Below are 15,478 nucleotides of genomic sequence, written 5' to 3' on the forward strand. Positions count from 1 at the left end.
CTGTATAGATACAATTACATAACCTTTAGTTGTCTCGTGTTAAAATACCTTGTGGATGGTTTTGTAGGTGAGATTTATGAGTGAGTTTCTTTTAAGACTTCAGGAAATCTACTCAACCTTATAGTCAGCTATAAAATGGAAAATGAATATAAAATGTTTTGAAGATGAATGGATTAATTGTTAGGTACTTAAATGTGTCTGAAAGCTGAATAGCAAAGGATATTTAAATACACTTATCTTGCTATATTAATAGAAAGCAATTATGACTAATTTATCTTTTGGTAAATTCACAGTATTTTAGATACTCGTGTATTGTACCCAATATATATCAAAGTATCACTGGAATTAAGGAAGTATGTGTTTGTTCTGAGTTATGAAGCAGCCAGTGTGGTCTGGTGTTTATTAGAACGTTGGACTGGAGTACTGGAGAAATATATGCTCAGACACTATTTCTGAGTCTAACCTATCTCAGGATTGTTGTGAAGCTAAAATGGTGAGAGGAATGAGAACCAACTTCATTTTGGAAGGAAGTTGAGATGTATAATAATATCAATAGCAACAACAATATGGATTCAATCTGAAGTTGGGTGCAGCTTTAGCAGGACTGTCCTAGGTTAACCTACTGAAGACCCTTTTCTTCCCTTGGTTATTAAAGAGTGCCTGGTTTTGTTGTCCTCACTTGCATGACAATTGTGCCCGCAGAAAGGGTCTGGTTTAGAATCCCATGTGCTACTGTTAAACATGATTCAGTTCCCCGAGAACCTGATAAGAGTCTTATACTTAATTTTTGTTGGTCTATGACTGATAAATTCTTTCAAAAGGTGGGTTAGAACTCAGGTGGTGGAATTGACTCTCAAAGGCTGTACTGATGTCATGACAGCAATGCAGGTTAAAAAATTAATTGCAGCTTCCTCTCTTTATTTTGCTACTTTTAAGTTCTGCTCGTTAATGAATTTTGCCCAAAACTTAGGGTTACCATGGCACCAAAGAACTTGCTGTTGCTTCTGCATGGACAGTTGTGATTGGAGCAATGGCTTTTCATTACAGATGTTGCTTCTTCCTTTCTCATTTAAATGATTTTTTTAAAAAAGGGAAAATGGCAGAAGAAATCTTTCCTTAGCTAAGGCAAATCTACCTGGAGGTAATGTGGACTGAGCCCATGGGCTTCCTAGGGAAATGAGAGGAACCCCAGGTTTGAGAGTTATTTCTTATGCAGCCTCTCTCATGCTAGTGGCTGAAATCTGTTGTGCTTTTGCCATATTCACAGTCACATAGGCGTAAGCATTGTTTGCAACATAAGTGACTGTAAAAGTTACTTGTTCACTTCTGTTATGCCTTTCTTCCTTGGATCTTAAAACTGCAACAACCCAGTGAGAGTGATTTTACCCAAGGCCAGTTAGCAAGCTTCACGGTGAAGATGCCAACCTGGTTTTTCCAGTTTCATGTAACATCCAGTCCCTTTGTTGCATTAGCTCTCTCTATTTCCAAACAGCCCAGAACCTCGTTTGAATGGTTTATAATAGCCTTTGCCTGCCTGGTACTCTCCAGATGTTTTGGACAGTAAGTCCCATTAGCCACCACCACATGTAGTCCAGAACATTTGGAGGATGCCAAGTTGGCAAAGGCTGGTTTATAACAAACCTGTTACATTTCACAGTTTGATGCCCTTCGCAAGACGTTTCTCTGTTCATTACTGCATCTGTACACGTTCCTTTCTGCTTAAACCCTTAAAAGCCTACTGCTCCACAAACTCTGTAGGTGTGCTGGGCCCTTTACAGAATTAATACAGCCCCTCACTAGAGGGCTTGCAACAGATAAGTTTTACTGCTACTTTGATAGTGGCTTCCCACATTGAGTTTATTGAGTTTGAAAATGGAATAGTGTTAACTTAATGAAAAATCCCACATGCATTTCCATCCCCGCCCCCAAAGAGGTTTAGCAAAGTGTTAAAACTGCATTTTTATAGTGTTTCTTTTCTTATATCTCAGTAGAATGGCTTTCCGACTAGCAATAACTTGTTTAGGCAAAAAGAGATTTTATTAATTGTGAATTTCTGATAATGCAGACTAATTCTGGGGGTTACATTTAACAGTTTATATTGAGAAGCTTATTTTTATTTTTGTATTTTATTTTACGAAATTTATATACAGTACTGCCCTCCATCAAATGATCATGGCTGTGTGCAGTATAAAAACACAAAAATATATAACATTATAACAGACAAAACAACACACCCACCCCAGTCTAAAAGGCCATAGATTAATTTGCTAAAGGCCTGTGAGAATAGGAATGTTTTTTCCTTGTAGCTAAAGGTATGTAATGAAGGCGCCAGGTGAGTCTACCTGGGAAGAGCATTCCATGAATGGGAAGCCATCACAGAAAAGGCCCGTTCTCATGTTGACACTCTCTGGACGTCTCATGGAGGAAGAAGGGCCTTGGATGATGATTTCAGGATCTGGGTCAGTTCATATGAAGAGAGGTGGTTCTTGAGGTATTGCAATCCTGAGCCATTTAAGGTTTTATAGATCAAAACCAGGCCTGGAAACTAGTTGACAGTCGGGCCTAGTTGAATTGGGCCTGGAAACTAGTTGACAGTCAGTGCATTAGGGCCAGGATTGGTGTTATATGCTCAAACCATCCTGCCTTGGTGAGCAGCCTTGCCACTGAATTCTGCACCAACTGAAATTTCCAAACCATCTTCGGAGGTAGCCCCATGTTTAATATGTATAACTCATTGCAATACTCTTACTTAACCTTCAGCCAAATTCACATCTTTATTAAGTGGCATGCCTTCATCCACAGCTTCACATCAATATTTTTGCCTTTTTTATTGAAGTTCTTATGATGGGTCAAAACAATTTTAGTTCTAATAGCAGCTTGATTGATAAAGTGTTACATTAAAAGGGTTCATAATTCACCACATTCAGTTGCAGTAAAAATGGTAAACTGCTTGTGAATGATGATGCATCTTAAAAAACTCTTCCATTAATTAACCAAGAGACAGGGGGTTTGCTAATGTTATACTCGAATGCTGGCCAACATATTGTATTCAAATTCAGAGTATGAATGTTTTTATTTATTGCATATGCATGCATATTTGACATGTCACCTTGGTATTAAATATTGATTTAAATCTTCTTCTTCAGATGAAGCTTTAGAAGTTCTAAAAGCCGAGAAGAAAAAAATAGTAAGTGTGTATATTTATAAAGACGGCTTGGCAAAATCTTACCTGTAATATCTCGTCAAATAAACTGTATAAGTTAACAGGATTCGATTGGGCTGAATGGATGATATCCAATTTTGTGTGAGTGCCTCCTCCCCCCTCACAATGAGATTTCCTTCAGATCTCCAGAGCAGATTTGGGGGGCATGGAGGCTGGAAGGGGTAGGATAAGAAGCGGTTGGGTTCTGCTCTGTGAACAGAAGTCAAGTGCACAGATACCCTACCCATCCCCTTTGCTGGGTGTGCAATAGTTGGGCTCAAAATATGGCAGATAGTCACTTTCTGTTTTGCAGTGTTTCTCATGCAATTTTACAGATAACTGTTTTTAAAAGGTAAAATAATATGAACGAGGCTAGGACTGTATTGTGCAGGTCCTGAACTGAATACTAACAAAGTAGAAATGCTTTGTGTTCAATCAGAAACTTTGCTTTTTGCTACACCACTTTTTTGATGTAGAAAAGGAGAAAAATAACAATAGCGGAATTAATTCACACACCCACACAAAGCTGTATGTAGAATTAGAGCTAAGAATACAAGCTAGCCAGCAACCCTAAGTCTTGGGTCCTCTTAAAAATGGATCCAGGTAAAGATTGTCACAGTGGCTTCAAGTAATGCAGCAATCACCTCTTTTATTATTCAGTCATATATTCAGTTTTAAAATCACTACATCCAATCAGTTATCCACTACTCGGAAAACTTTTCAGTATATGAACAGCAATGTAAGGGCACCCTGAACTTCAGGTCAGCTACCAGCGAACCTGTAGATTTTAGTCAAATCTTTTTGGTTGAACTGTTTGGTCATCTCAGTCATATCCCTAAGCCATATCCAACATTTTAACCTGTTAACAAATGTTGCTCTTTTAGTGTATATCAGGGTTAAGTCAACATGCCCTCCAAATGTTGTTTGGCTCCCAACAACGTTAGCCTTTAGCCATCATGGGCAACGATCCGGGATGATGGGAGTTGTAGACTAGCAACATTTGGAGGCACCATGTTGGCAGCTCTTGCTTCAAACTATTGGAGGAAGCAAATTAGTTGGAGTTTGCAATTCATTCTACTGGAGGTTTGCATTAAGAGACTGGAGAGTAGGGCGTGGCCAAGCACTTCTCGCTCCCAGTCCATTAATCTTTGTAAGACTTGGACACCAGTAATAAGCTGTTCCAATAGCAGAAGTTATTTTTTATGTATTTGCAGAGAATTTCTAGAGCACTTAATAATAGAAAAAATCCTAAACAGTGCATGGATACTTTGACTGTATTTTTATTTGGTTGATCATTCACAGACTTATTAATTCTTACTAGTAGTAGGTGGAATGCATGTAGGCTGTTGGATGCCAGAATTAATGTTTAATCAGGGACTTTAAAATAAGTTTTAATCTTGATTTACATAGGACTTAGACCCTGCCTTTCTGCAAATCTGATGCTGCTTAAAGATAATATGCGCCTAGGTAGATCAGGGCAGAAATATGAAAATGTATTAGTAAATGTGAGGTGGTGCTGTCAGCTTCAGGAAGGAATGCCTGGAGAACACATATTTGCACATCTGCTCACTTGTTAGAGCCAAATATGTACATATTTGTACTTAATATTAGAGGCTGTAGTTTGTTAAGGGTGCTAAATGTTAGGAGACCCTTATTTCCCCCAGAGAGCTACAATTTTCAGAGTTGTTCAACAGTCATTCATTTTCCCCAGGATGTCTGGGCATTGTAGCTCTCCGATGGGAAAAAGGGTCTCAACCACTCTCAGCACCCTTAACAAACTATAGTTTCTGGGATTCTTTGGCTGAAGCCATGACTGTTTAAAGTGGTATGATACCACTATAAATGTTTAGCATATATGAGTCTTTACTGCAATATCACAAAGGCAGAACTAGTAGAAAAGTTAAAAGTATTTTACCTGTTTGCTTGTGTGAGTTGTGTGTTCACTACTGAAGTTTTCCTATCTCGGTGTGTTTCATTCATTCATTCATAAATACCTACCTACCTACCTACCTACCTTGTGTTTCAAGTCCTCTGGACTGGTGTAATAGTCCCTTACCATGGGTGTTACTGTTTTGGAAATAATACTTAGCGTTGAGAAGAAGGTATATGCAAGGTTGGGAATACCCTGCACCCAGAGAGACTGGTTGGAGGAGTTCAAGGCCTTGTCAGAGATACGCTTCTCCACATGATGGCTCCCAAATGGGAGCAGGGTGGCTGAGTGCCACTGTTGGTGCATTCCAGTAGCTGTTGGAATACAACTCCCATCATTCCTTTCCATTGACTATGCTGGCTGGGGCTGATGGGCATTTGAGTCCTAAACAGCCAGGTTGGGCAAGGCTGTTGTAACAGAACCTTTCGTGGCGTGTCCCTGAGAAATAAATTTCGTGGGAACACACAAAACCCTGCTGGGTCAACTTGTTCAGGTGAGATGCTTCCATGGCACATGTCAAATTGATTGAGGGAATCTTAATGGAATGAGATGGGTAGGTAAATACAGGCTTTCCTTGCAGTTGTGACTTCTGATTGTGTGGCCTTTAAAAGGGATTAGAAAAAAGCAGCTAGTTTAGTCTTCGATAAAGGGTTTTGAAAGGGCAAAAATGTTTTGTGGAAATGTTCTCTGTAACTTATAAGAATAAGAACCTATGTAAAAAGGTCAAGGGAAATACGGTTTGTGAGCCAATGAATTTTCTATGACCTTTCTTATGTAAGTTTAGCTTTCAAGTAGCACTTGCGTCTTCCACATGCTAGTTAGTTACTTGTGCCAAATATTTTCCTCTGCCAATAAATATTATACAACTTTTGCCCAGAGATTGTTGAGGGCAGCAGCAGGTGGTGTGCCATGAATGTCCATAGCTCATTTTGTGGGGATGGAATTGTGTACACCCTTATAATTATTTTACTCTGTTGCTCCCCCACAAATCCTTTCTTCGGTACTGTTCAAGCGAATTGTGACAGCCATCTGTTTGGCAACATATATGGTCAAGGCAAGGGTACCGAGGACATTTATTTATTTAACAAAATTTTAAAACAACTAGTTTATTGAAAACAAGAACTCTTAAGCAGCTTACAAGTACATGATCAGATGTGGATTTTTAAATGTGTGCATTTCGGGAAATAAAAAATCTACTTAAAGAAGCAATTTAAGCTAAATAAGTGCTGAAAAAGGAAAGTGAGTAAAGTGTTACTCTTCTAACTCCCTCCTCCAGCTTTATGTACTTTTAAAGGGTGAAGAAGATAACCATTCTCACCAACTCATGACCAAGGGGGACACTGAGTAGGTAGGCTTCATGAATGCCAGGGGAAGACTTCAAATGCTGCCGCATTGGCAGCTGTTACTGTAATGGGTCTCTGGATTTATGTAAGTTGTGTATCATTTAGATAGTGGCTTCATTCTCTGCTCTACTGACATGACAAAGAAATAGAAGCCCATTTGGGCAATGCACTTCTACACAGGTCCTAAAAGATCTACATTGGCTCCCAGTACATTTCCAAGCACGATTAAAAGTTTTGGTACTGACATTTAATGCCCTAAACGGCTTCAGCCCTGTATACCTAATGGAGCATCTCCACTCCCATCGTTCAGCTCAGACGCTGAAATCCAGCCCCGAGGGCCTTCTGGCCGTTCCCTCGCTGCAAGAAGTGAAGCTACAGGGAACCAGACAGAGGGCCTTCTCTGTAGTGGCACCCGCCCTGTGGAACGCCCTCCCATCAGATGCCAAGGAAATAAACAAGTATCTGACTTTTAGAAGACATCTGAAGGCAGCCCTGTTTAGGGAAGTTTTTAATGTCTGATGTTTTAGCGCATTTTTAATATTCTGTTGGGAGCTGCCCAGAGTGGCTGGAGAAACCCAGCTAGATGGGCAGGGTATAATTAATTTATTATTATTATTAGTAGTAGTAGTAGTAGCAGCAGCAGCAGCAGTAGTGATTGGTGTAGTGTAGCTGTAGCTCAAGTGTAGCTGTAGCTGTAGTGTAGCTGTAGCTCAATGGTAGAGCATGTGCTTTACATTTAGGAGGTCCCAGGTTCAATCCCCAATGTTTTCAGCTGGGACTGGGGAAGCTGCCCTCTCTCTAAACCTTGGAGAGCCACTGCCAGTCATTGCAGACACTGCAGAGCTGGATGGACCATTGGTCTGACAGTGTATCAGGCAGCTTCCTGTGTTACTATCCTGGAGCAGTGATGCCAGCTACAGTGTTGATGATGCTGTTTGGGTCAAGCGTTGGAGGTGCGGGTGGAGGCAGCGGAAAATATCCTTCTCCCGTCTCCGACTGCTCTACTTGGCAAGGCAGTGTAGCTACCGAGTGGACTGTGCTTGGTAATGTGAGATCACTACTGTCAGGGGTTCAGGAGCAGAGGCAAGGGCAAGGGAGGAAACAGAGAGCGAGGGGGAGGAGGCAGAAGAAAAGATGAGTGATGACGACGACCCGAGATCTCCGAGTCTTTCCAGTGAATCAGAAGATTCACAGAAAGGAGCACCAGTGGCCAGGGCAAGGGGGGAGCCTAGGGGGACACCCCAGGAAGATAGAGCCAGAGGGGACTCAGAGGGGAGCAGTTGGAAATCGGGACCAGCGTCACCGCCAGAGAGCAGGGAAGAGGAAGGGCGCCAGGGATCAAGCGCTGGCAGCTCACAACAGGGGGGAGGGCACGAGTCAGGAGTGGCCACACCTCCATCGGGGAGCGAAGAAACGGTCAGACGGAAGGTGGAAGGTTGGGCGCGCGCGCCAAGTTCAAATGCACAGGAAGGTGGCGCAGTAGGCAGCCCGGAAAGGGAGCCAGGTCCTAAAGCCCGCCGAAAGGAGGGAGAAGAGTCAGGGGGGTCAGCGTCAGCGTCAGAGGAATCCCGGAAGGAAGAGACCCCGGGGGGCAGAGGGACCCAGAGAAGAACAGTCAGGCGGAAAAGGTGGAGCAAGGCTAGGATATTAAGTTGGTGTACAAGGGGCGGAGACTCAGATGGAGCTTCGCCGATCTAACCATTAGACGTAGGGTTGCACGCAGCAGCTTGAGAATGGAAACTGTAACTCAATAAAGACTTTTATTTAATGATCGCTGGCTAGCGTGATCCTCTGTGAGCTAGGATCGGGAAGCAACTCTGACAGTAAGCTCCATCTCTTAAATTGTGGGCATCTACAGCCTCGCGGAGAGGAGAGAAAGCGGGTGCCTACTAGCGAGCTCACGAACGGCAGACAACATGACGGCCGAACAGCAGATAGCGGAACTCAGAGAAGCAGTGTCGCGACTGAATGCCGAGGCTCTTGCATCCAGGAAGAGAGAGGAGGACGCAGCTGCCGCCTACAGGGATCTCCAGGTCAGGTTGGAAGTGCTTACGAAGCAAGGGCAACTGACACCCAAACCGGAGGGGATTGGGTTGGGGAGACGAACAGGCGGTCTGGTCTCTCACTTCGATGGGAATTTGCAACAGTACCCCAACTTTAGAGCAGATGTAATGTGTGCACTGCAACTGCTGAACAAAGACTTTAGAGATGAGCAAGAGAAGGTGGGATTCATCATGTCCCATTTGCATGGAGATGCTAAAGCATGGCTGCGCAATTTGTGGAGAGATAAGGATCCGGCGCTCCAAAATGCGGATGCCTTTATTAAAGCGATGGATGGGTGCTTTTTATCAAGCATTGACGTGGATCTTGCTCGGCAGCAGATACATGGACTGAAGCAAGGGAGGGCCAGCGTAAGGCAGTACCATGCCCGCTTTTTCGCTTTGGTCAGTGCTCTGGAATGGGACAGAGATTCGGCTCCTGTAAGAGACCTGTTTTGGGAGGGATTGCACGGCTCGGTTAAAGATGAAATTGCGAGGGGGGAGAGACCCCGGACCACGCAGGAGATCGTTCAGAGGGCGCTGGCGGTGGGGGTGCGGCTGGAAGAACGTCCGTGGAGCAGTGGCGAAGGGCGTGGAGGGCGCGAACCAGCCAGGGGCTCCTCCTTCCTTCCCAGAGAAGCAGCGCGTGCGCAATCCACGCCTCCGCCAGGAGGAGGAGCGGAACCTATGGAGGTTGGAGGTGCAAGGGCTCAGTCAGCAGCCAGAGCCCTAGCACCGGCAGCAGTGAAAGCGAAGCCTCCTAGAGGGAACAGGAAGTGTTACATCTGCGATGATCCACAGCATATGGCGAAAGAGTGTCCCCAGAGGCTCCACAAGCACACTGCAGCCTCAGCAATGGTAACTGCAGCAACGCAGCAAGGACAACCACAGCAGGGAAACGACAGAGTCTGGTTGGAGGAAGAGGCACTGGGGCCCAGCCAGACGTGTCAGTGAAGCAGTCCCCAGAGATTTTACAGCCCATGGACCCCCTCCCGCCCAAACCAGTAGTGAGGCTCACCGCGTCGCTCCAGCTGCCCAATGGAATCACCATGGACGTGCCAATCACCATTGACTCCGGAAGCAATGCGGACTTTATAGGGCAGGACTTTGTCGACCGGCACGCTATACAGTTGCTGCCTGCCACGCTGCCCCTGCAGGTTGTCACGGTGGATGGCAGGGAGCTGCTAGGGGGGCAAGTGGTGAAGCAGACGCCACCAATGGTGATGCGACTTGGGAATCACAGGGAAATCATCAGCTTCAATGTCACTCAACTATCGGACACGCCCATTGTATTGGGCATGAGTTGGCTGGACAAGCACAGCCCGACGCTGGCTTGGTACCAGAGGCAGCTGACCTTCGGCTCTTCCTTTTGCGCTGAACACTGCATCGTGCCCAGGCAGGAAGGAGAGGCAGAGGAGTCACAGCGGCAGCTAGGCACGCTGCAAGCGGTTCCCCACAAGTACGCAGAATTTTTGGAGGTTTTCTGCGAGAAGGAGGCAGACAGGCTACCCCCCCACAGACCATATGACTGCAGAATTGACCTGCTGCCGGGGGCGGCGCTGCCCAAAGGGAAGCTGTATTCCATGTCTGAGGACGAACTGCAGGAACTCAAAGAGTTCATAGATCATAATTTGGAGCGCGGTTTCATCCGAGAGTCCAAGGCAGCGGGGGGCAGTCCGGTATTCTTTGTTAAGAAGCGGGACACGCCCCAAAAAAGACTTGTAGTGGACTATCGCATCTTGAACAGTGTGACCAAGCCATCGGAATTCCCCATGCCCCGAATCGACGACCTCCTCGCAAAGGTACGCAAGGGCAGCGTGTTCACCAAGTTGGACCTGCGAGGGGCGTACAACCTCATTCGCATGCGGGAAGGAGATGAGTGGAAGACAGCCATGTTCACGCCCCTGGGCACCTACGAATATAGAGTTATGCCTTTTGGATTGCAAAATGGCTCCCACGTTTTTCAAGCTTTCATGCATCACGTGTTGGCGGGGCTCCTCTACAAGACGTGCGTCTGCTTCTTGGATGACATCCTGATCTTTTCGGAATCGCAGCAGGAGCATGACAGACACGTCAAGGAAGTGCTGAGCAGGCTACAGCAACATAGGCTTTACGCCAAGCTGGAGAAGTGCCAATTCGACGTGACGGAGGTGGATTTTCTGGGCTACAAGTTGTCTGATAAAGGGCTCGCCATGGACAGCGCCAAGGTCCGAGCAGTGTTGGATTGGAAAAGCCCACGCAACCGGAAGGAGGTCCAACGGTTTGTCGGCTTCGCGAACTTCTATCGCAAGTTTATCAAAGGCTTTGCGATGCAGACAGCGGCCATCACGGACACGCTCAGCTCCAAGAAAAAGAAGTTCATCTGGACAGAGCAGGCGGAGCAGTCCTTTCAGGCACTCAAGCGTCTCTTCGCGTCGGAAGAGCAGCTGCTTCATGTCAACCCCAGCAGGCCGATGAGGGTGGAGACAGACGCTTCGGACAGAGCCGTGGGAGCAGTCCTGCTGCAGAAAGACCCGCAGGGGGTTTGGAGGCCGGGAGCGTTTTACTCAAGGAAGCTCAGCAAGTCCGAACAGAACTACACCATCTGGGACAGGGAGTTGCTGGCCATTCATGCAGCGTTCAAAGCGTGGAGGCACTTCCTGATCGGCGCCAAGCACACGGTGCAGGTCTGCACGGACCACAAGAATCTAGAGCACTGGCGCACGGCACAGTTCCTGAACCAGAGGCAGATACGTTGGGCTGAGTTCTTTGCGAATTTCGACTTCCGAATAGAGTATGTCCCGGGGGACACCAACGTCATGGCGGATGCTCTCTCCCGTAAGCCACAGTATCTGGAGGAGGCAACGCCAGCGGCCGCCATGCACATCTTCGCACCGACAGTGTGGGCGTGCGCGGCGGCAACAGTTGACCTGGATGCGGTGCGACGAGCGTTGCAGGATGACTCCTTCGCGCAAGCAAAGATGGCAGAGGTGCACAGGGGCACGGCAGCGACCGACGAGTTCCAGCTGCGAGATGGTTTGCTCATCCGTAAAGGGGCCATCTACGTGCCGGGAGACGAACTTCGCGCCAAGGTACTGCAGCAGCTGCACGACGCGCCCACTGCCGGGCACTTTGGCAAGGAGAAGACGGTGGAATTAGTAGCCAGAGACTTCTGGTGGCCCGGAATGAGAGGGGAAGTCGCGGACTACGTGGCTAGGTGTGACACCTGCCAGAGGGCCAAACCAGTGCACAGACCGCCGGCCGGACTGCTGGAACCGCTGCAAACTCCGTTCGAACCATGGGAGAGAGTGGCCCTGGACTTTGTCACGGATCTGCCCAGCTCGAGGGGCAAGACGGCTGTGCTGGTGGTGGTGGACTTGTTCTCCAAGATGGCACATTTCATTCCGTGTGCGAAGGTGGCCACGGCGGAACAAACCACCAAACTGTTCATAGACCACGTGTTCAAGGTTCACGGTCTGCCGCGGTCTATTCTGTCCGACCGAGGGTGACAGTTCATCTCGAACTTCTGGCAGAGGCTGATGGGCTTCCTGAACGTCAAGATCAACCTGGCGTCGGCTAGACACCCGCAGACCAACGGGCAAGCGGAGCGGGTCAATGCCATCATGCAGCAGTACCTGAGATGTTATGCGAATCAACAGCCTGCGACGTGGGTGGATTACCTGCCTCTCGCCGAGTTCGCCTACAACAACACGAAGCACGTGTCCACGGGGGTCACGCCGTTCTTCGCCAACAACGGGAGGCACCCCAGAACCTTCCCAGGACTGGAAAGAATGGGGGAGGGGGAGCCGCAGACAGCAGATGCGTTCGCGTCGGAGTTGCAGGAGGTCCACGATCAGCTGCGGCGGCACCTGGAGCTGGCTAAACACGCATACAAGGTACAAGCGGACAAACACAGAAGGGTTGGTGAAGAGATCCATGTGGGAGACTGGGTCTGGTTAGCAGCCCACGCAGTGCCGGCCAGGTCGTTGGCGAAGAAGAAACTAGGGCATAAACAACTGGGGCCCTACCAAGTCGAAGAACAGGTCAACCCGGTGGCTTTCAGGCTGGCTCTTCCGGAGGGTTCCAGAATGCATCCGGTGTTCCACAGATCGGTGCTCACTCCCTACAAGGCACCTCACAGGTTTCAGGAACCGGGAACGGCACCGGGTCCGCTCCGAGAGAGAACCGGGCAAGGGGGAGTGGCACAGGAGGAGCGCATCAACGAAGTCACGGAGATTTTGGACTCCAGATGGGGGGAAGAGGGGGTAGAATACCTTCTCGCCAAGGAGGGCACCCCGGCCAGTGCCAACAGCTGGGTGCCGGGCTACGCTTTAGACGAACCTCTGCTCAAAGAAGAGTTTCATGCCCTCTTCCCACATAGGCCAATGCCAGCAGACTTTTTCGACGACTGGCTTTTCACGCCCACGCTTTCAGCCAGCACGTTCCGGGGGTTCGACTCGGACGAGGAACCGACACGAGACGCCCGTTCCCCGGAGGGGTCACCCTCGGGATCTGCTTCAGAACCCTCGTATTGGTGGGATGATCGACCAGAGGAGCAGTTCCGCAGAAGGTGGCTGGAGGGTCCAGGACGAGCAACGTCTCCAGAAGGCAACGAGGGAGAGACGGACATGGACGTTTTCGGGGACGACCCGGGTTTCGAGCACGGCGGCACAGAGATGGAAGCGGAGGTGACAGTCGTCAACGAGAGCAGGGAGGAAGAACCGGAAGACTTCGGATGGCGGCCCGCCACGGGAAGCGAACTGTATCCGACATTCGTCCCCCTGACACGGCAGCACCCAGATCCCGCACCGGAAGGAGGGGAGGGGGGAAGAGGGGGCTTCGAGGGGGGGATGGATGTCAGGGGTTCAGGAGCAGAGGCAAGGGCAAGGGAGGAAACAGAGAGCGAGGGGGAGGAGGCAGAAGAAAAGATGAGTGATGACGACGACCCGAGATCTCCGAGTCTTTCCAGTGAATCAGAAGATTCACAGAAAGGAGCACCAGTGGCCAGGGCAAGGGGGGAGCCTAGGGGGACACCCCAGGAAGATAGAGCCAGAGGGGACTCAGAGGGGAGCAGTTGGAAATCAGGACCAGCGTCACCGCCAGAGAGCAGGGAAGAGGAAGGGCGCCAGGGATCAAGCGCTGGCAGCTCACAACAGGGGGGAGGGCACGAGTCAGGAGTGGCCACACCTCCATCGGGGAGCGAAGAAACGGTCAGACGGAAGGTGGAAGGTTGGGCGCGCGCGCCAAGTTCAAATGCACAGGAAGGTGGCGCAGTAGGCAGCCCGGAAAGGGAGCCAGGTCCTAAAGCCCGCCGAAAGGAGGGAGAAGAGTCAGGGGGGTCAGCGTCAGCGTCAGAGGAATCCCGGAAGGAAGAGACCCCGGGGGGCAGAGGGACCCAGAGAAGAACAGTCAGGCGGAAAAGGTGGAGCAAGGCTAGGATATTAAGTTGGTGTACAAGGGGCGGAGACTCAGATGGAGCTTCGCCGATCTAACCATTAGACGTAGGGTTGCACGCAGCAGCTTGAGAATGGAAACTGTAACTCAATAAAGACTTTTATTTAATGATCGCTGGCTAGCGTGATCCTCTGTGAGCTAGGATCGGGAAGCAACTCTGACAACTACGCTAGGAGTGATCGCCAAAGAAGAAGACTCCTGTAGCTGCTGTTGCCATCAATACAGTTGTAGGGATTGGAACAGATCCTTAATTTCTCTAATCCCTTTGGCAGTGGAGATGCTGATTTCAGTTTAGGGCAATGTGAGATGTAATTTTGCTTGGAGTGCTTTAGGCTTTGCCTTTTGTTCGTTTGGGCAGTTAGAAAATGGACTCAAATTTGAATCTAGGTTTGGGAGTGTCGAAAGGTAGCAGGAGAAGAGAGAAGCACAGGTGTGGTAAGGATGTAAATATGAGGGTTGGGGAGGTGAGGAGAACGTGCTGAAGAATGAACTGGGTTGGGACGTGGATGTGGGGCAAGGGGAGGAATGAATAGGGAGGACACAAGAGCCAAACCATAGGAAATCTGCTTCTTAATCTGCTAACTGGCTCACCAGTCCAGAATAATGTGATTCTAGGTGTGTGTTAAAAAACTTGGTTTCCTAAGTGCCGTATTTTTCGCTCTATAAGACGCACCAGACCACAAGACGCACCTAGTTTTTGGAGGAGGAAAACAAGAAAAAAATATTCTGAATCCCAGAAGCCAGAACAGCAAGAGGGATCGCTGCGCAGCAAAACCAGAGATCCCTCTTGCTGTTCTGGCTTCTGGGATTGCTGCGCAGCCTGCATTCGCGCCATAAGATGCACACACATTTCCCCTTACTTTTTAGGAGGGAAAAAGTGAGTCTTATAGAGCAAAAAATACGGTAGTTAAATATTGCTGCCTAGAATATTTGAAACTTCTTTCAGGCCTAGGAGTCTGAGTGATCTATTCTGAAGCATTCTTTCACTCTCTAGTACTTAGAATATTACTTAGTCGGATATCATCTAGTATTCGTGGCTGAGCAAGCAGATAACTTACCATCAGGTAGATCGTTCTTGAAGGCCTCTTTAGATTATCTTGTGTGTTGCTCTAAGCTGCTACTTTAAATGAATTCAAATCTCCTTGAGCTGCACCCAAGGGTACTAAAGAAGCTTGCAAATGTAATCTCGGAGCCTCTGTCTATAATCTGAAGAATTACTGGAGAACAGATGAAGTCCCTGTGGACAACATTTGCTCCATGATTCTTTGAGAGCAAGGCAGTGGAGACTGGTCCGTTAGGGCAAATGGGGCTCTGTACCACCAACCTCAATTTGTCCTTAAAAGGTAAAGGGACCTCTGACCATTAGGTCCAGTCGTGACCGACTCTGGGGCTGCGGCGCTCATCTCGCTTTATTGGCCGAGGGAGCCGGTGTACAGCTTCCAGGTCATGCGGCCAGCATAACTAAGCCGCTTCTGGCAAACCAGAGCAGCGCACGGAAATGCCGTTTACCTTCCCACTGGAGCGGTACCTA

The 15,478-nt window shown here is 48.2% G+C and overlaps 1 protein-coding gene across 4 annotated transcripts in view; it reads left to right on the forward strand.

Annotated features, from left to right (window-relative positions):
* LNPK (lunapark, ER junction formation factor) overlaps positions 1–15,478 on the forward strand; it is a 46,905-nt gene that overhangs the window by 13,872 nt on the left and 17,555 nt on the right. For all 4 annotated transcript variants that reach the window (XM_080971962.1, XM_080971964.1, XM_080971963.1 and 1 more), the window contains one exon: positions 3,147–3,187. In XM_080971962.1, coding sequence (XP_080828088.1) covers positions 3,147–3,187 — 41 coding nt within the window. The remainder of the gene's footprint in view (positions 1–3,146; positions 3,188–15,478) is intronic.

The sequence above is a fragment of the Podarcis pityusensis genome (genome assembly GCF_964106645.2).
Source record: "Podarcis pityusensis genome assembly, chromosome: 1".
Lineage (NCBI taxonomy): Eukaryota > Metazoa > Chordata > Lepidosauria > Squamata > Lacertidae > Podarcis > Podarcis pityusensis.